Source organism: Anarhichas minor, unplaced genomic scaffold, assembly GCF_050575085.1.
Source record: "Anarhichas minor isolate MPS153535 unplaced genomic scaffold, ASM5057508v1 ptg000024l, whole genome shotgun sequence".
Taxonomy (NCBI): Eukaryota; Metazoa; Chordata; class Actinopteri; order Perciformes; family Anarhichadidae; genus Anarhichas; species Anarhichas minor.
In genome coordinates, this window is record NW_027466470.1 from 16,596,285 (window position 1) to 16,614,986 (window position 18,702).

General features: G+C 42.8%; 1 protein-coding gene across 2 annotated transcripts in view; it reads left to right on the forward strand.

Moving 5' to 3' along the window:
* LOC142956258 (laminin subunit alpha-3-like) overlaps window positions 1-18,702 on the forward strand; it is a 52,707-nt gene that overhangs the window by 23,855 nt on the left and 10,150 nt on the right. For both annotated transcript variants that reach the window (XM_076097737.1, XM_076097739.1), the window contains exons 23-61: window positions 171-313; window positions 418-521; window positions 985-1,141; window positions 1,401-1,564; window positions 1,652-1,760; window positions 1,846-1,943; window positions 2,856-3,054; window positions 3,208-3,334; window positions 3,633-3,775; window positions 4,295-4,410; window positions 4,673-4,884; window positions 4,982-5,186; window positions 6,153-6,297; window positions 6,410-6,550; window positions 6,859-7,020; window positions 7,661-7,762; window positions 7,865-7,948; window positions 8,368-8,598; window positions 11,636-11,749; window positions 12,308-12,426; window positions 12,530-12,610; window positions 12,715-12,815; window positions 12,954-13,007; window positions 13,386-13,537; window positions 14,072-14,182; window positions 14,279-14,390; window positions 14,636-14,803; window positions 14,929-15,125; window positions 15,326-15,442; window positions 15,699-15,853; window positions 16,024-16,165; window positions 16,300-16,399; window positions 16,478-16,594; window positions 16,674-16,844; window positions 16,982-17,133; window positions 17,242-17,445; window positions 17,537-17,685; window positions 17,873-18,035; window positions 18,135-18,262. In XM_076097737.1, coding sequence (XP_075953852.1) covers window positions 171-313; window positions 418-521; window positions 985-1,141; window positions 1,401-1,564; window positions 1,652-1,760; window positions 1,846-1,943; window positions 2,856-3,054; window positions 3,208-3,334; window positions 3,633-3,775; window positions 4,295-4,410; window positions 4,673-4,884; window positions 4,982-5,186; window positions 6,153-6,297; window positions 6,410-6,550; window positions 6,859-7,020; window positions 7,661-7,762; window positions 7,865-7,948; window positions 8,368-8,598; window positions 11,636-11,749; window positions 12,308-12,426; window positions 12,530-12,610; window positions 12,715-12,815; window positions 12,954-13,007; window positions 13,386-13,537; window positions 14,072-14,182; window positions 14,279-14,390; window positions 14,636-14,803; window positions 14,929-15,125; window positions 15,326-15,442; window positions 15,699-15,853; window positions 16,024-16,165; window positions 16,300-16,399; window positions 16,478-16,594; window positions 16,674-16,844; window positions 16,982-17,133; window positions 17,242-17,445; window positions 17,537-17,685; window positions 17,873-18,035; window positions 18,135-18,262 — 5,449 coding nt within the window. The remainder of the gene's footprint in view (window positions 1-170; window positions 314-417; window positions 522-984; window positions 1,142-1,400; window positions 1,565-1,651; window positions 1,761-1,845; window positions 1,944-2,855; window positions 3,055-3,207; window positions 3,335-3,632; window positions 3,776-4,294; window positions 4,411-4,672; window positions 4,885-4,981; window positions 5,187-6,152; window positions 6,298-6,409; window positions 6,551-6,858; window positions 7,021-7,660; window positions 7,763-7,864; window positions 7,949-8,367; window positions 8,599-11,635; window positions 11,750-12,307; window positions 12,427-12,529; window positions 12,611-12,714; window positions 12,816-12,953; window positions 13,008-13,385; window positions 13,538-14,071; window positions 14,183-14,278; window positions 14,391-14,635; window positions 14,804-14,928; window positions 15,126-15,325; window positions 15,443-15,698; window positions 15,854-16,023; window positions 16,166-16,299; window positions 16,400-16,477; window positions 16,595-16,673; window positions 16,845-16,981; window positions 17,134-17,241; window positions 17,446-17,536; window positions 17,686-17,872; window positions 18,036-18,134; window positions 18,263-18,702) is intronic.

Genomic DNA, 18,702 nt, shown 5'->3' on the forward strand with positions numbered 1-18,702 from the left:
ATTTCATATCATCGCATCTAACTCATCATTGATGAAATACAATAAATAACCCATCTCCTGTATGTCATTCATACGTAAGCCGGTGCGTGATGTGTCCTATGCTGATGATGTTCCCCCCCGTCATCTGTGAATGTGTCACAATACAGACATTTCTGCCTGCTTTTCTTCAGGGTCAGATCAGAGTAAGGAAGTGATATTCCCTAGGAGTCCCTCCCCATCCTTCCTCACTGTTCCAGGAGAGGGCTTCGCTGAGCCCTTTGCGTTGACCCCTGGGACATGGGTCATTCACATCAGGGCAGAGGGGGTTCTGCTGGTGAGTTCATGACGAAGACAACAATGTAGAAATGAACTGGAGTCCTACACTTTGTTCATTTGTTCGTTGTAAACACTAAAGTTTATGACACTTTGTCACTCCAGGACTATTTAGTGCTGCTGCCCCAGGATTACTATGGGGCACCTTTGCTGCAGGAGAAGATCACCCAGCCCTGCACATACTTACCCACTGCAAACAAGGATGCAAAGTAAGTCTTTACCTTTCTCTTCAGTAATTCTGAGAATTTCATATTCACTAATGCATGACATGGGTCGGTTTTGTTTTTACAGCCATCCATATACTGCACACACACAGCTCAAGTTTACAGTTATTGGCTTGGTTTCTTTACATAACATGATCCTAAGTCTATAATGTCAAATATGAGGGGTTAGCTTGTACAGGTGTTTTTATGGCTATAATAAATCATAATATACAGATGTTTTGCAAACACCTAAGGAGAGAAATTACCTCATTTTTCAGTACTATGCACTACATTAGCAGAAAACATACAAAATGGATAGCAATCAAAAATGCCTTGCATTAACATGTACACAAAGCAATGTTCTAATGATGTGTGAGACTTGACTTCCACATCAACTAAAACAGGATGGTCATGTAATCATCGCTCATCATTCTTGCTGACTCTGCCTGTGTGTGTGTCTCTGTCTCAGCTGTCTGTTGTATAAGCATGTGGCCATGGATGGCTTCAGCTCTGCACTGGGCTCACAAGGAAAACTCACCAGCCGCAGCGGGCGCAGGAGGAGGCAGGCTCGTGTGCGCCGGCCCACCCCAGATCACCCTGAGATGGCCGCTCTCAATGGCAGACAGGTAGAAGGCCGGGATACGGAGCTTTAACCCGTTACTACTGCATTTAGAGTTTGGTTTCAATATGGTACCTTAAATCATGAGTAGGCTGAACACACAGCTATAAAATAGACGTTTGGCAGGCTCTTATCTGCTGTTTCAAAGTGCAGAATAAGAATCTTTTGTAATCTTTTACTAATTGCTGTTATACCTCCCTAAAGTAGTTTTTATTGGAGTTCCTTAACATAAACCAGAATTACTTTGTATGATCTGTGTCCTGTAGTCGCAGCTCCAACTCAGTCTGCGTGTGCCTCGTCCTGGCCCATACGCCCTCGTCCTGGAGTACGCCAGCGAGGTGGACGCTGTCCAGAATGTCAACATCGTCATCAGTGACCTATCAGGTGGCCAGATCCCAGCCAGGGCCAACATTTACAGTTGTGCCTTCAGGTGAGTCTGTTTTTGCATTTGTTGCTTCAGCTTCTCAAAACGTCGTTACAATGGGATAAAAGTTGTTGTATCTTTAACCCCCTGCAGCTTCTTGTGCCGGAGTGTGGCAGTGGACAGCAGTAATACGGTGACAATGTTGCAGCTCACTCACAAGACAGAGATTCTTCTGCAAACTTCCACTACATCGTTCCTGCTGGTGAGGGAAATGTTTCCACAATTTATAATAGCTCGGTATCTAGACAGCAGCATGCAGTTTAAAACACATTTGTTTCTTTCCGTAGTATAAAGTTTATGCAGTCCCTGCAGAAGAGTTCTCCACTGACTATGTAGACCCGAAAGTGCTGTGTGTCTCCACTAATGGCCGCTTCACTGAGGACAGGTAAGTCACATTGAATAAACCCCATTAACATTAATCACACAGAAACCTTTTCAACAGCCATTAATGTAAGCGGTAATTTAGGAGATATGCTACAAGATCAGACCTCCGTGTTGTGTTGCTGTTTTGGATTGTGGAGACACACATCTGTTTTCCAGGTGTGATGGCACACAGTCCTCCAGCTGCGTAAGGTCATTTACCTGAGGCTGAACTTTAGGTCAAACCCTCTCTTTCTCTCTGTCACACTAAATTTACTGACTGCGTTACAGCTTCACAGCTGTCAATTTGCAGTCCTGTCATTTACTTTGTATTTAACCCTGAACGGTGTAGAAAAAAGCCTTTGAAAAAGGGAAAAGACATATGTCACAAAAAACTAATTATGGGAATTGATTTGAAAGCAAAAGTAAATATCTTTCCTAAGCTTAAGATAACATACACATATGCATGCTTGAAAAAAACTGGATGCAATGACGTGTTATGTCCATGCCTTTAAAATGTGTTTGTTTGCTGTTGCCTTTGAGTGGTTCTATGTTAATTTACGGGTTATTCAAGTAGTTTGTGACACATTTCCAAATTCACAAAACATCGCTTCCATACTTACAGAACATTAAATATCTTCTGGAAAGTAGAGAGTACAAGTCGGAAACATTTTGACATGTTAGTGTACCAAAGCTTTCCTCGGACACGTGTGTATATTTAGTGTATGATATCAGGATGACTGCACATTGATGAGAGACAGTTGGATAACCAGAGGATTTCGAGATTTAAAAAAGGATTATTGGAGATTAATGTTGTTTTATTTGTCACTGATCCCTCTCTCGAACCATAGTGACATTATTCTGCTACAATAACACCTGCCAAACACTATCAACAGACTTCAAGTCACAACGTATTGTTGCTGTTTACTGTTTCCAGTCGGCACTGCGTTCTGAGGCAATTTGACAAGCCGACCTCAGCCTGGATTTTATATGCTGCCCGTGATGGACAGCTATCTTCGCAACCAGCTGTTTCTCCTCAACGCGAAGAGAATGAGGATTGGCGACGGAGACGACAGATCGGGGTGTTCCCCGTCCGTCAACCTCAGAGTGATGGGATACTGCTGAAATTCCCTCAGGTCAAAACCTTGTTGAATAATTTGAGCTTTTGTGGACTTTTAACCTGCTGCTGGGAGTTGGAGACATTCAATGAGCAACATCTGCCCTGATATTAATTTTCAATTTCACGACGACTGTTTGACGCTTAAGCTTCCTCCGTGTTTTTTTTCTAGACGGAGATCAATTTCACTCCGAAGGTGCCCCTCCCGGGCACGTATGTGGTTGTGGTCCATTATCACCAGCCTGAACATACCTCGTTCCCCGTTGAGGTCCAAGTGGACGCAGGGCGCGAGTGGAAGGGTGAGTGCGTTAGAATAAGTGGTAGGCTGATGACCGTTAAATTAAATTAAATGTAAGAGTTTATTGGCTCCCAGTGGTCATAAGTGTGGTTACTCAGGCAGTGAGTGGGAAAGCTTTTGCAGTGAGAGGGGATTCCTCCTTTAAGAGCCGATTTAAGTCCCTGTGTTCATGACAAGATGATCAAAGGCCGTGGACACACTTCCCTATATGGTTTTGGTGTTGAGACGGATTATTGTGCAGCATGCTTGCGATTCTTCCTCTTTCTCTACGCAACTTCAACTCTGCTTTTCTCTTACAGGTTCAATAAATGCATCCTTCTGCCCCGCCGTCTCAGGCTGCAGGGAGGTTGTGATCGCTGATGGGCGCATTGCCCTCGACTTTGACCAGAATTCTTGGCCCAGCATCTCTCTGATCGTGCCACCTAAGAAGACACTTATTCTGGTCTGTGGTCAAGTCTAACACTGTCCAAATTATGTTTAGCCACTACGTTAAATGACAACTCAAATGTAGACAAATTAAAAAAAATGTTAGAGATACTTCCGTGTAAAGTCAGCATGTCTTTTGAGTCGGTCTGTGTTTTGTACTGTAGTTGTTCAGACTACTTGGCACACTGAGGTCCTCCCTCCTCAGTGTTATGCCATATCCCCAACAACAACAATGAAGGGACTGTATTCCACCTGGCAGCCGCACACAGCTTTCTAAAAGCTAAGCTCCCAACCTCTGTTGGGCAGGAGCAGGTTGGGCTCTGCTTGCCTGTTGTTCACTCGCATTACGTTCCCTTCTTCTGAGAAAATGAAGCAGAAAAAGATGTGGCTAAAACAATTGAAATCCTCCTATATCTGTTTATCACTCTGCATCATACTGATGTGAATATAATGAGAAAAAAAACAAAAAAAACTGGAAGTTTCTGGTGAGATTGTGTGATTTTATCATTTCTAATGCTTTGTGTCTTTTGTGTAGGATTATATCTTGTTGGTTCCCGATAGCAGTTACACCCCTGAACTTCTGAAAGAGAAGCCGCTGGATAAATCTGCAGATTTCATACAGCAGTGTAGAGGAGAAGGGTTCTATGTTGAGTGAGTATCCACCACGTCTGTAAAACAAGCTGGACTCCAATCCATTTCAAATGGCACTTTAAAGTCCTTCTCTCTTAAAATGTGGGTTATATTGATGCTTTGTTTGATTTTTTTTGTGTGCAACAATGTATTTATTCACCAGTTTTACAACAATAAACGGCACAGTAAAAGTTTTGGGAAATGGTGCCCTCTGGCTGCGATAGTGGAGTATACAATCACATCTGTATTTGAAAGGACTCCTTTTATTTTCCTGTCCCATCAGCCAGAGAACCTCTCCCCGGTTCTGCAGAGACTCTGCCCGCTCTCTTGTAGCAGCCTATAACAACGGAGCACTGCCTTGCAACTGTGACAAGTCCGGCTCTACCGGGACCACTTGTGAGCCAGTTGGAGGACAGTGTCCCTGCAGGCAGCATGTCATCGGTCGACAGTGCACAAAGTGTGCCACAGGATACTACGGCTTCCCCTACTGCAGACGTGAGTGAACGTTTGCTTCTGACTTGCGCTGGTTAGAATGTGAGGCCCATACTTAGTTTAAAATACATTTAACAAATACCCTCTATCCCTCCTGCAGCGTGTGAATGTGGCCGCCGACTGTGTGACGAGGTGACAGGACGCTGCATCTGCCCTCCTCAGACAGTCAAACCTGCCTGCGATGTGTGCCAGGGTCAGACTTTCAGCTATCACCCGTTGCTGGGCTGCGAGGGCTGTGAATGCTCTCCAAATGGCATCAAAGCCAACGCAGGGCTTGACTGTGACCTCATCACCGGACAGTGCAGGCAAGTGGAGGCCTTACGAAAGTACAAGGCTGCTTATTACATTTGGATGCTAGTGCTTCATAGTAAGAATACTAAATTAAACAGTGTTCTATACATTATGTTTGTGTATTAAACCAAAGATAAAGGATGTAAAAACATGTATTGCCATGTTACAGAAATGTTTCGTGACTGAAATCCAAAAGGTTCTTGACATAGAAATAAAAAATCTGATTTGACAAGAGAGTTTAAAAACTTCAAAGACCAGTCAGTGAGAATATGTTTAAGGCACACTTTGGAGGAGCATATATATATACAGTATATATATAAAAAAGAAATCTTGACACTTTTTCCCTATTACTATAAAACGCAATAAAAACCTATGTTTCTGTTTTCTATTCATGTTTCTTTAATGTTAACTATGGATTTGCTGTAGTCTACTGGACAGTTGAGTTGTCACTTAATGATATTTGTGGTATTATCATATATAATTTCTTTATTCCCCTGAATTGTATGCTTGTATAATTTCCTCTGAAATTTACAGAATTTATGAAACAGCTGCACAAAGAACGGTTGTCCTTTGCCAATACATGTTCTCTTTCTTGTACTTTAGTGCTGTGGAAAAGGCTGGAATGTGAGGCCTGTAGCCTCTAACAGAAAGCTAAACATGACACCAAGCTGCTTAAAGTGATTAATGAGGGGATGAGTTTACAGTCCTCTCATGTTGATTGTCTTTTCTGTCATGTATGTATTCAGTTTCAAAATCAGCTCCACCACTCAGTGGATGTCTCTGTTCACAAAGAAACAGTGGAAAGTGTGAACAAATGGCAGCATAAACCTACATTCTGTACATAACATTTGATATTACTGTATTTTCCTTTCTCAGTTGTATTTGTAAATGTAGTTTGTTCCGTACTTTGATAAATGCATGAGCCACATATGACATCCAGAATTTGACTAAAGATAATGTGCCTGTGTATGTTTCTGTAGTTGCAAGCCGAGGATTGGTGGCCGGCAGTGTGATCGCTGTGCTGCAGGTTATTATCGCTTCCCTGACTGCGTACCGTGTAGCTGTAACCGTGGCGGCGTCACAGCCGACATCTGCCACCCAGACACAGGGAGGTGTCTCTGCAAGGTGAGTTCATTTCAGCACCTTGCTGATTTAAAAAACTCCCTCTGGCTCATTTTTGTTTATTTATCTTTCCCTTGCTCTGTCTTTCTCTCTATTATTACTGCCATGTTTGTAGAGAAATGTTGCTGGCGTCAAGTGTGATACCTGTCGGGAAGGTTCCTTCTATTTTGACCCCTCCAACCCTCACGGCTGTACCAGCTGCTTCTGCTTCGGAGCGACTGACCAGTGTCAGAGCTCCACCAAACGCAGGGGGAAGGTGTGTTGGCTTTTCGTGCCCCTGCATGTCTATGAATGCCTTTGGAAATGTTTCACCTGCAGAGCTTTCTGGCTGATAGCAGTTATGTGGTAAACTTTTGCTGTTGTTCAGGAAAAGGGCCTGCAATTGCATAGTGGTGATTTCATTGGATTCTGGGTACATTCTTTGGCTCACAGTCGTATGTTTGTTTGTAATATTATGTGTCTTCAAGTCAAAAGCCCATGGAGTCTGTTATCACTTGTGTATTGTGAATACAGTACAGTTTAAGGATCTTTCACTTTAACCAACAAATGGTTCCCTGCTATAAGTTTGTTGAGATGCAGGCCTGGCGTTTGGAAAGCCCCGATCAGGAGGAGGTTACCTCTGTGCTGAACACAGCCAGTAACACAGTGGTGGCAGACATCCAGGAGCTTCCTCCAACAGTTCAAACTCTACTTTGGGTGGCACCATCGTCCTACCTGGGAGACAGGGTGAGTCATTGAGGGGAGAGAACGCCATGACAGCAATTTGTGTCAATAAATGTTTACTAATGTTAAGATATGGAAACAGAGTAATAGCTTTATGGTTTTAAAAACATAAATAAAGAAAGAATTGTTGTTTTTTTGGGTCTTATCTTTGTCCGTGACCGTGTCCCCCATTTTACTCACTAAACATTCAAATATGACAATGCAGTAATTTAGCTACGATGCCATTTAAAATATGTTATTTAAATGACTCATCTGGAAGGGAAAATTATGAAATAATAAAATGTCTGTACTATCTGACTTACCATTGTTGCATGTGGACCCAGTTTTTCAGCCCAGTGGAGCATTGTAATGAGCATATGAGTTCACCCTCACCTTCCTGTTTTCCCCCTTCTATCTAGTTTTGGTTCAGATAAGCAGTTTTTTTGGCCTCATCTTATTTTTCTTTTATGGACCATCAAATCTTAATAATTAGATTAATAGATAAATGACTATCATGTCAGATAGAAATGATGGCCTCAACTATTACTTTTTAGTTATGAAATAAGACCCACGTTTTCCTTGGAGCTAACTTCTGTGCTTCAGTGGTCTTTGCAGCCTTTTTAGATAAGCTGACAGATATTTGGGCTTTTCCCTTCTCTCGTAGGTTTCGTCTTATGGTGGTTTCCTTACCTATCAGTCCAAATCCTTTGGAATTCCCAGTGAGGGGATGACTCTCATGGACAGAAGACCTGATGTCGTGCTGACTGTGTGTAGTGCTACTTGTTTCTTCACGCTTAGACCTCACCTTTTTTTTTTTATCAGTGGGAGAAACACAGCGTATTTATTCATCATGTTATTTCCCCCCTAGGGTCAGGATATGACCCTGATCCACATTGCTCCACAAGTCCCACTTCCAGACAAGCTGTATCAGGGCAGAGTCCAGCTCTTAGAGGTAAAGTACAAACCAGGTCCTCTTTTTTCACTTACAATGTAAAGCCCTACTACGCCGTGATTTTAAATAAACCACATGATATGAAAGTGTTGGAAGAGGATGAACCGCACGCTGTTATGAGGTTATTCAAACCAATTAGTTGATTCCTTGGGAATATACTTATTCGATTATAAGATACGTTTGTGTTATGTAGATTTTGACAGCAAAGCAAGTCTTTGAATGACAAACACAGGACGGATTCATCTTCTGGGGAGTGTAAATGTGCTTTTTCCGCTCTTAGATTTTTGACATATGTGAAATTTAATCCTGATAATAGTGCCGGAGGAAAGGTCACCAAAGCCATTAAAGTTCATCCTCAGAGGACCACGAATACAGATTTCTCAGCATTAGTCTCAGAATAACTGATCTGTTGTCTGCAGGGAAACTGGCGCCATGCTGTCACCAACAGGCCGGTCTCCAGAGAGGAACTGATGATGGTCCTAGCCGGTCTGGTTGGCTTGAGGATCCGAGCCTTGTACTTTACTCAGAGCCAGCGACTCAGCTTAGGAGAGGTGGGCCTGGAGGGGGTGACTAACACGGGGACTGGTGGTCCTGGAAACACTGTGGAAGATTGTTCCTGCCCCCCTCAGTCCACCGGAGACTCCTGTGAGGTGAGGAGTTTAAAGCCCATTGAATATCCTTCTCTACTGCTTTGTCTTTATTCTTCCTTGAATAAAATAAGGTGTAAAGGTGTGTCGGAAAATGTGAGAAGGTTTTATGATGATTCACTTACAACCTCTTTTTTCAAATCAAATAATAGTCTTTACTGAACCTGATGAATCTCAAACACGACAGCTATGAAATTTAAGCAATAAACAAGGGTAGCATCGTTAAAATCTTTGCATGTTAAGCTGTGGTTGCACTTGTCTTTTCAATGTGACTATGATACTATGATATTTAGTGGTCAAACAGATAAACAATAAAAGTTACTTGTTATTTTTGCAGCGTAAGTAGACGTTTTTTTTATTGAAGAATAGCGGCTGACAAAGCTCCTCTCATTCACTCAAGCACAGTTTCCCATAAATTCTTCACAATAAGAATGTGAAGATGATGTGAGACCTAAGTTAATTCATTAATTGTCCGGATTGTGCCCACATGCTGTCCACACCTCACTGAGATCCGAACTCAATGCGAGCCAGATCCAATCTCGTCACCTTGGCCTTAGTGAACCCTGTCTTGTGTGTAGACAAACAGTGGAAGTGAAATTCCCTTCCGTCATCTTTGAGGAGCTGGACCTCCTTCATATATTTTTAAGGGTGTTCTGACACGCCTGAACCACGTTCCACACCCTTTTCCTACAGGAAAAATTCATCAGAGGGGCAGCTTTGGATGTAATGTACCGGAAAATACCAGCCGGAGAGCTTCACAGTCAAATTGTGTCGCCCCGGGCTGGATATGATGCACAGTCACGCAGACATTATATTAGTGATTATACAGCTATAATCACTGGCATGGCTACAGCTCACAGACACGTAGTGCAAACAACCACGATGTAGTTGCCAAGGAAGAGCTTTACTTGAATTGTTTTTATCCTGGGAATGGTGCTGACTTGAATGAATGTGTCTGTGCTCCTCAGATCTGATTTGTATACACATGATTGCAGTAGTTTTGCCCATGATGGCTAATTAAAAAGGAGAATGGAGCAACCGCTAATTTAAAGGGAGATTTTCACGAAATGTAGAGCATTAATTATTGGAGAGAAACATTAATACCAAGAAATGTTTTTAGTGAAATGTAAGGTTGCCTTTGCCACAGCTGTGGTTACCTTTCCTGTGTTTACTTGAGCACCAGTCTGATCGGGAGTGTTTAAAGGAAGTTGATTATCTGCGCCCAGAGGCGGTATGACAAGGGCGCCTCACCTTGACACATGGGGTGCGGCCGTTGGCAACACATTGTTACTCATAAATCTGAGTGCGCCAACAGTATGCGTGTGTGTGTGTCGGTGCACCCGGCACACCTAGTTGTGTTTGAGGAGCGTGATTCAGGTGTGAGTTTGTTGTCTGCATTGTCTGAGGATGTCTGGCTTTCCTCTCAGTCACATATGTTTGCATAAACACCGTTATAAACCACACGCACGCACACAAAAAGAGAATCTTAATACATGTTTTACTTGCTTCTTCTAGTAGAGGCTTTATCACCACACCCTTACAGCTTTAAGTAAACACAGAAGCATTTTTAATATTGCCATTTTCCTTTTCTCTATTCAGAAATGCTGCGGAAATCCTATATTAGCTGTTTGCGCGGGCTTGTGCGTGCACCAACATGATTATAAATATTTCTCGAGGTGTGTGTGTGTGTGTGTGTGTGTGTGTGTGTGTGTGTGTGTGTGTGTGTGTGTGTATGCGAGAGAGACAAAAAGAGAGATAGAGCACTTGCATGTGTGTGCTTGTGTGCTTACATACACTCATTCTGATCTGCAAGACTGACTCAGATGGGAGTGGGGCGTGTTCTCTTTATGCGTGTGTGTGTGTGTGTGAGTGGGTTCGTTTAAGAGGCTGAGGCAGGGGAGAGTGGAGCATTATTTCACACGGACTAAACGTTAGGAATGTCAGACATGTGTATGGATAGACAACGGCGTACGGGGGTTTTGTTACAGACCTTGCTATGTTGGACTTTGATTGGACTTTGCTGCGCTGGCCACAGGCCCCGAGAGAGAGGGGAGCGACCCCGCTACCCCAGGCATCCTGACAGATGGTCTCAAAGGATACAGTACCCTTCACTTCACGAGCAGGGAACTCAGCGGATAGAGTATCCATCATTGAATGATGAAGGTACCCAGGGGGTACGCTACCCCTCTGTCAATGACAGTGGTGCAAGTTCTCAGATTAAGGTAAACATCTGTGAAGACGTGATGTATCTTGTTGTTAAAGGGATGTTGTTTCACCTGAGCTGTAGGTTACACTTCTCAGCGTATCAGGTGTGGATTGTTGGTGACTTGAAGACTGTTATCTTTGAAAGCAAAGGGCATGCTTTGTGGCTCCTCAGTGTTCATTTTTAATGACACTCCACTCAGGTCAAGTTCACTGCTTCATATCTTGGCAAACAGTCTGGGAGAGTAGGTTTTAATCATCCTCTCTGGAAACACTGCCATGTTTAGGCAAATTATAACAGATGCTGTGTTTACAGGTTATAGATTTAGTCTGTCTGATTTGTTTGGGCAATATGATAATATATGTATTATCATGATAACATATGATAATATATAAACATAGAATAATATAATTTAAAAAAACTAAAAAGATATTTATGACAGATTTATTTACATTTACTGTTAATAATTGGAGGCAATGTTGCAAATCAATGAGCTGGGCTGCTTTTTTTTATTCCCATATTGAATTTACAGGATTTTTTGCATCATTGTGATGAACTACTTTTGTTTTTTTAGATTTGAATCCACTCCATTAGCTGAAAACAGACACTCCTGTCTGGTTATTTAATCTTTACAACATCTCTCTATTGAATTGAAAGAAAATATACATAAATTACATTTTACATGATAAGTACCACCTCGTATCATAATTGTTCTACAAGCCTGAGGTTTCTTTTGAGTAGAGATATGCTTATTAGTGGTACATCTGGATGTATGAGTTAGTCTTTTCAAGTTTGGTTATTATGTCTTTATATTTGTGTTTTTTTGTTTTTTTCCAGAAATGTGCTCCTGGCTACTTCAGAGCTGGCATAGGGTTTTTCCTGGGCCGCTGTGTGTCCTGTGAGTGCAACGGTCTGGCTGATGAGTGTGAAGACAGGACAGGGAAGTGCCTGGTAAGAAACACACTCGACCCTAATTAGTGACTTCATGACCAGAGGTAGACACCCACACATACCTCCAGTGTGAGCCACAGATTAATCAGAGTCTAGACCTGTCCTCTTCAGGGTACATCTGTGGGCCACATCACGAGCACTATTTTATATGACTTCCTGATTACCAGTTATGGAGCCCCTCCTGCTTATCATTCTTCACCCTTGATCGGAGGACGAGCCTTTACACATTTCAAAATCTCAGCCGTCTCTGTTGTGCAAGACGCTCAAGACCGGGCCTGTGTGCGCAATGCACCCTGGCAGCTCAAAGCCAAATGGACACAAGCGGCTGAATACACTCACTCTGCCGTGTGCATCAAACACACTCTTCGATTGATTGGCAGGGAAATGTCTTTTCTCTTTGCCCCTCGACGTTTGCGTTCGTCAGCGTGATAAAAGACTTGATGTGTGGTTGAGTTGGTACAGCAAGTGTGAAAGGCTCGCTCCAGTGCACTCGCAGTAATTTAGTTTTTTGATCCAATATATATTCACAATGTCATGAATACATTATGTCATTTTCAGAGCTGTCAATACAACACGGATGGGGATCGATGTGAACGCTGCAAAGAAGGTTACTATGGAAGCGCGGCTCAGAAGACGTGCAGAGTTTGCCCGTGCCCGTTGAGCTCGCCTGCAAACAGGTGGGTGGGACAAAAGGCAAAAATACATCCAAACAGCTGTACTGTAATTAAATGTATATCTGTGTTTCAAGAGTCAAACCATGATCTCCCTATCAATCTGCAGTTTCGCGATCGGTTGCAAAGAAGTCTTTGGAGACGTTGCGTGTATATGCAGAGCTGGCTACACAGGAGACAAGTGTGAGAGGTGAGTGTCTGTATGGATGCTGAAATGCTGTGCAGATACTGTGTATTTTCTTATGCTTTAGGCATTTCACGTTTCTCTGTCTCACCTTTTTCTCTTTCCCGTAGTTGTGCTCGTGGTTACTATGGTGATCCATCGACACCAGGAGGAAGTTGTCGGCCCTGTAGTTGCAACGGCAACGGCAAAAACTGTGATCCCAGGACTGGAGGTTAGATTCTGCACTGCCCTTTCATTAATTAACTATTTCATTCTGATACAGTTTATTTCAACTCAATTTGTTTTTTGATCCTTAAACATAGTCATTAATGAAGTTTAAATGTTCTATTTCTGTTTTCTGTTTCTCCAGTTTGCAAGAACACACTGGAGCCGGGAGACACAAACACAGATGAGCACTGCAAAGGTGAATTTACAAAGATAATTGAGGTCTGACGCTGTGACATGCAGGCATGAGTGGATTATGAGACAATTGGCCTCTGGGAACAGACATGCAAAAGCCCCCCCCCCCCCTCTCTATGTGGTCACAATGTGTCTCTTTGTTGTTGTTTTGTGTCACTATGGTATTGTTTTTGTCTTTTTGCAGTTGTTTTTTGTCTCTCTGTTGTCATTCTATGTTTCTCTCTGGTCATCTCTTCCTGGTTGACGCCTGTCTTTTTGAGTCACATTTTGTAGGTGAAGACCAGGGGTGCCCGGTAGACCCGTTCAGTAATCCATCCACGCGTGCAGGTTACAATAGATTGAGTATGATCCCTCGCTAATCCAATACGTGTTTGTGTTCTAGAGTGTGGTAATTGTGCCCAGACTTTACTGCATGATCTGGAGAAGCTGGATGATGAGCTGGTAAAGATCAAGACTCGACTGGACAACGCCACTGCCAGCGCCACATCTCAGGACAGGATGAAGAAGCTGGCAAAGGCTGTGTCAGACACCAAGGTAACACTTCAGTGTACTGTAACCCAGCACTGTAGCTCTGAAGGCTACCGATAGGGCTGTAGATGAGGTAAAGAGCACTTAAAGATATTTAAATAGTCATAGATTCAGTGTAGACACAAATTCCACAAAATGATGCCAAATCCAGGTGCCTTTGTCTCTTTATAGTTTGCACTTTGCACATGTCCGTTTCTTACACAGACATGCACACAAATACACACACACACACACAAACATGATGGCACAGTATGGGTGTGCTTGTTCAAACATTCGAGATTCCAGCTGATAAGCAATCTCAGTGAATTTTGTCCCACAGCCTGTGTGTCAACACAAGTTAGTGACCACAACACTGGATGCCAGTGCTTGTCGAGCCGCCTTGTCGCTCTTCATTCTCTCATAATCTTACATTCCCTTCATTCTTTGTGGATTCACAATGAACACACGTGAATAAGCAATTTGCAAGCAGCCCCCATCAGCCTCAAGCTTCAGCACTCTACCTACAACATCTGAATTTTCCGTCTACTGTGCTTTCTGCAGATTCTTGTCAACAAATTCACCTCCGCCCTCAACACCGAGAAGTCCAGAGCCAACCAGCTGGAAGACGACGTGAGCACGCTCTCAGATGACATCAGCACACTCAAAGACAAGGTAGCGCGACGGAGATGAGGCCTACTGTAGTATTTTATTCAAATCTCAGCATGTGATAATAAGTGTGAAAATGTGTATTGTCGGTCTTTATTTTAGGCGGCTAAGACGTCTGCTGATGCTGACAAGGCTGTGGCAGAAGTTGGAAAAACCCACAACAGGGCTAAAGATCTGGACTCAGAGATTCAAAACATGCTGAAGAAAATCCAAGGTAAAGAGAACTTAAATTCAGCAGCACAACCGTCTGCTCTGTCTCTCAGTGACGAAATGTCTTTTTATCTACTTTCCTTTGGCGTCCTAGTTTTTTCTGTTTTCTGCATTTATATTTGGTTCGTCTGCATTCTGTAGTGTATCATTACAAGTAGTTTAATAGTCTCCAATACAATTTAATGACTCCGATTCTAAGAGCCTAAATATTTTCTTGACTGACTGAGTACTTTTTGTGTGTGTTTGAAGCTCTGCTGGACCAACTGAAGGATGAAAGCACCAGTGGTAATGTCATGCCCAATGAAAACCTGGCTAAAATGCTAGAAGATGCTCAGCGCATGGTGAAGGAGATGCAGGATAGGAACTTCACCCCTCAGACGACAGCTGCTGAGAAAGAAAGAGACGAGGCTAAGAAACGTACGATACTTCAGTAAATACTTCAGAGTTGCTTTATCAAAGCACTGTTGTTGTTAAAAAAAGTTAAACATCCCTGCAGACCGGTCAGAAACATGTCCATTAACCTATTCTTTTCTGTTTTCTAGTGCTGGAATACATCAAGGCTAATGTCAGTAAGCAGTGCGACCAGAACGAGGGTGCAGCAGAAAAGCTTCGGGGCCTTCTGAAGGGCTACGAGGCCAAGCTGAAGGACCTGGACAAGGCTCTGAAGGAGGCGGTGGACTTGCTGAAAAAAGCCAACGCCCAGAACGGGCTCAGTGCTCAGGCACTGGCAGATCTGCAGGTAGTAACTCTCAAGTCAACTAGTTAATCAGTTATGAGAAACACAAGGGCTTGTTGATTTGTTTAATACACATGTACTGTATAGTTGTTTATAAGTATAAGGTATTATGTAAACAGAGTGAACAATACCGTGTAGGTTATTTTTGCTATTTACAGTAATTCCACAGTTGTACTCTAAACTGACGCATGCGCTCCCTACAGAAACGTATTAACGACTTAAAAAAGGAGAAGGAGACCGTTAAGGACCAAATGACCATGGCGGAAAATGAGCTGCAGAAAACAGAAGATTTGGTGAAAACGCTAACTGACAGCAAAACGGTACGTTCGCCAAATTGTAACTTGCATGTCCTTTGCCCGAAGTTTTTTTCTGTGCTCGGCATGAGCCACACACTGACACACTGTAGCTATGTTGCATAAAAAGGCCTCATGTCTGATCTCACACGAGCGAGCGAGCTGTCAGGTCCCAACATGCCGTCCGCTCAGATAACGATCCCTGTTTTTTGCTCGCCGTTGGTTCAAATTGGTATTTGTTACGAATAACTTGCACCCATTCGCCTGTCCTTCTCCTTTGTAGGAGTATGAACAGCTGGCAGCACAGTTGGATGGTGCCAAGACTGGCTTGACCAAGAAGGTGAATAAGATTACCAATGCCGCTGCCAAGAAGGACATTGTGGAGGCTGCAGAGGAACATGCTAAGAACCTTGCCAAGCTGGCAAAGGAACTTCAAGAGTAGGTCGTTTGCACATATAGTAAAGACACACTATCTCTATTATAACCTTAGGGCAAACTTTGCCTGTTGTTTATGCTAAGTAAGCTTTTCTTGGTGGTCCAGTGCTATCCAAGCATAGTGTGTAATTTGCATCTGTTCTCCATGTGCCCCTTGTTATCCTGTATTACAGTGCTGTTAAGAACGCAAGTGGACAGACTGAGGTTCGGAACGCCAAAGACGCTATTGATGCCTACAAGGACATCACCGATGCAATTAATGCTGCTGAGGCTGCAGCTAATGAGGCCAAAGGTGTAGCAAACAACGCCCTGAATGTAAGCCACAGACTTGATTTCTTCGAAATTAAGTAACTGCACACTCTTCTTGGAATTATATGCAATTCGTTAAGTTTCAGTGAGAATATTTTAGTATATTGTTGTACTTTAACCAAATTTTTTTCTTCCTTTAGAATTTAAAGAAACAGAAGCTCACAGAAAGAGTAAAAGACCTGAAAGAGACCAGTGATGAACTACTGACGAATGCAAAGGAGGCAGAGAAAGACCTCCAAGGTATTCAGCCCTACTATGACACTGTTGTTTTTAAAATAAGCCAAAAGATGGTCACTAATTCTTGTATTTCTGTAAAAGGCACTGCAGCTGATGTTACTGACCTGAAGACCCGCCTGAATAATGCTGACAAGAAGAAGAAAGCTCTTCAGAAAGAGCTGCTTGATGCAAAGAGCCAAATAGACAGCGGCAACAGAGGTAGAACAAGTCAAGGCATTATAGCATAGTCTATTGCCAGGGTTCATGTTTCCTCTAATCACTCCTTTCTTCAAATCAGATGACATCAGCGGTATGATTGATGACGCCAAGGAGAAGGCAGCTTCAGCCAATGACACGGCCACTGAAACTATGGACAAACTGAATGACATCAGAAAGGAAATTGGCAAAATCAGTGTCCCTTCTGTAGACCCTAACCTGGACAATATTCTCAACGATGTGGACCAGACAGGTGAGAGGCCTTGCGTCACATTAGGCAATACTTTTCTTTTTTTTTGGGGGGGGGGGGTACAGAGTAAAGATTAAAAGTAAAGTACTGCATTTTTTACACATTAACAATTTTATCTCTCGCTTATCTTCTACTTCCAGTGAAGGACTTGCTGAAAACCATCCCATCTCTGAATGATAAGATCTCAGAGGTGGAGGACCTGACCTCGCAGTTCCCATCCATTAGCAACATTTCTGACAACATCAAAAAGATCAAAGAGCTCATCGAACAAGCCCGGGACACAGCTAACAGGGTGAGGTCCCACTCTGTAAATACATCCATGACCAAGCCCAAATCAAACCAATGTATCCTCTATTTTTCCTTGATGGGTCTAATTCCCTTTTTTGTGTGTTTTCTCCAGATTGTGGTCCCGATGAAGTTCTTGGGCAATGGCCACGTGGAGCTGCGTGTACCAAATGATCTAGAGGATCTGAAGGCCTACACGTCCCTGTCTCTGTCGCTGCAGAGACCTCTAGGGCAGGCAGGCAGGGGAGATGGAATACGTAGACGCAGACAGGCCGGCAACAAAGAAAACATGTTTGTGCTGTATCTTGGCAACAGAGATGTAAGTGACTCCAAATGCATGTGAATAGATCAATATAAATATTTTGTTTGTAGTGATTGTACACAAGGCATTAACAAATCGTGTCTCACAGTCTTCTAAGAACTACATCGGTATGGCTCTGAGGGGCAACAGGCTGTTCGGTGTGTACAAGCTCAACGGAGTCGAGTATGAGATGAAATCGGATTTCATCAGCAAGTCCGTGTCTGAGTCGGCCACGTTCGATAGAGTGGACTTACGCAGGTAAACTGACAGCATAATTCTGTTGTAAATCCCCTGTTTTCAGTGTCGTGTGTTTCATAGCACATTTATTTAATTTCCGCTCCTATCCACTTGGACTTACTACAAAGCGTTCAGGGGAAAAGACCAAGGGAATTTGTGAAGAATTTGCATGTTTAAATGTGATATTTTTTCCCCTCTTCCAATTCAGGATTTACCAAGATGCAGAAATGAACCTCACCAAAGATATCAGTTCAGACAAACCACTAGGGCCAATTGTGACAAAAAGTAAAGGAAATGAGAAAAAGAACCTCCTGGACATCAGTCCCAGTGATATTGTTTTCTACGTTGGAGGCTACCCTAGCAACTTCACTGTAAGCAACAAGGAAATAAGAACAGCAATACTATACATTTCTTTATTTTCAGCAAGCATTGGTTTTATTAATACCTTTCTCTGTTTTGCTTCTCCTCAGCTGCCAGCTTCTCTCAAGTACCCCATGTACGATGGCTGCATTGAGTTCTCCTCTATTAACAACAAGGCCGTCGGTCTCTACAATTTCCAAAAGGCAGAGGGAATTAATTTAGAAATACCATGCAAGAGGTATGTCCTAATATGATTAGGGTTGACTACACTCTAGATGTTTGTGAACAATAAACATGCTTCGATGCCTTTTCAATGGCATGTGAACCATTATGAATTATTTTAGTCATTATTTAAACATGAAAAAATCGTTGGCAATACAAAAAATTGTATTGCCATCTAGTGTTTGACATGTTTAGTATCACCCCACCCCAGTTTTTGATGTCATCCCTGTGGCATGAATGGATAACATTTTTTTACATCCCATCCCTTTGTGGTAGCTCCCTGAACAAGGGTGTAAAATTGTATTTATTTTATTATTTTTGAAGATGTTGAGATCTGGGTGTTTCCTCCGTTAGACGATGTAGGTCAGTTTGCCTTTTGCTCGTGTTTGTAAGTGTGTTAGCCCAACGTTAGACCAGTGAGCTCTCTTTCCCTGCCTCTTGCCCAATTAATGCTTG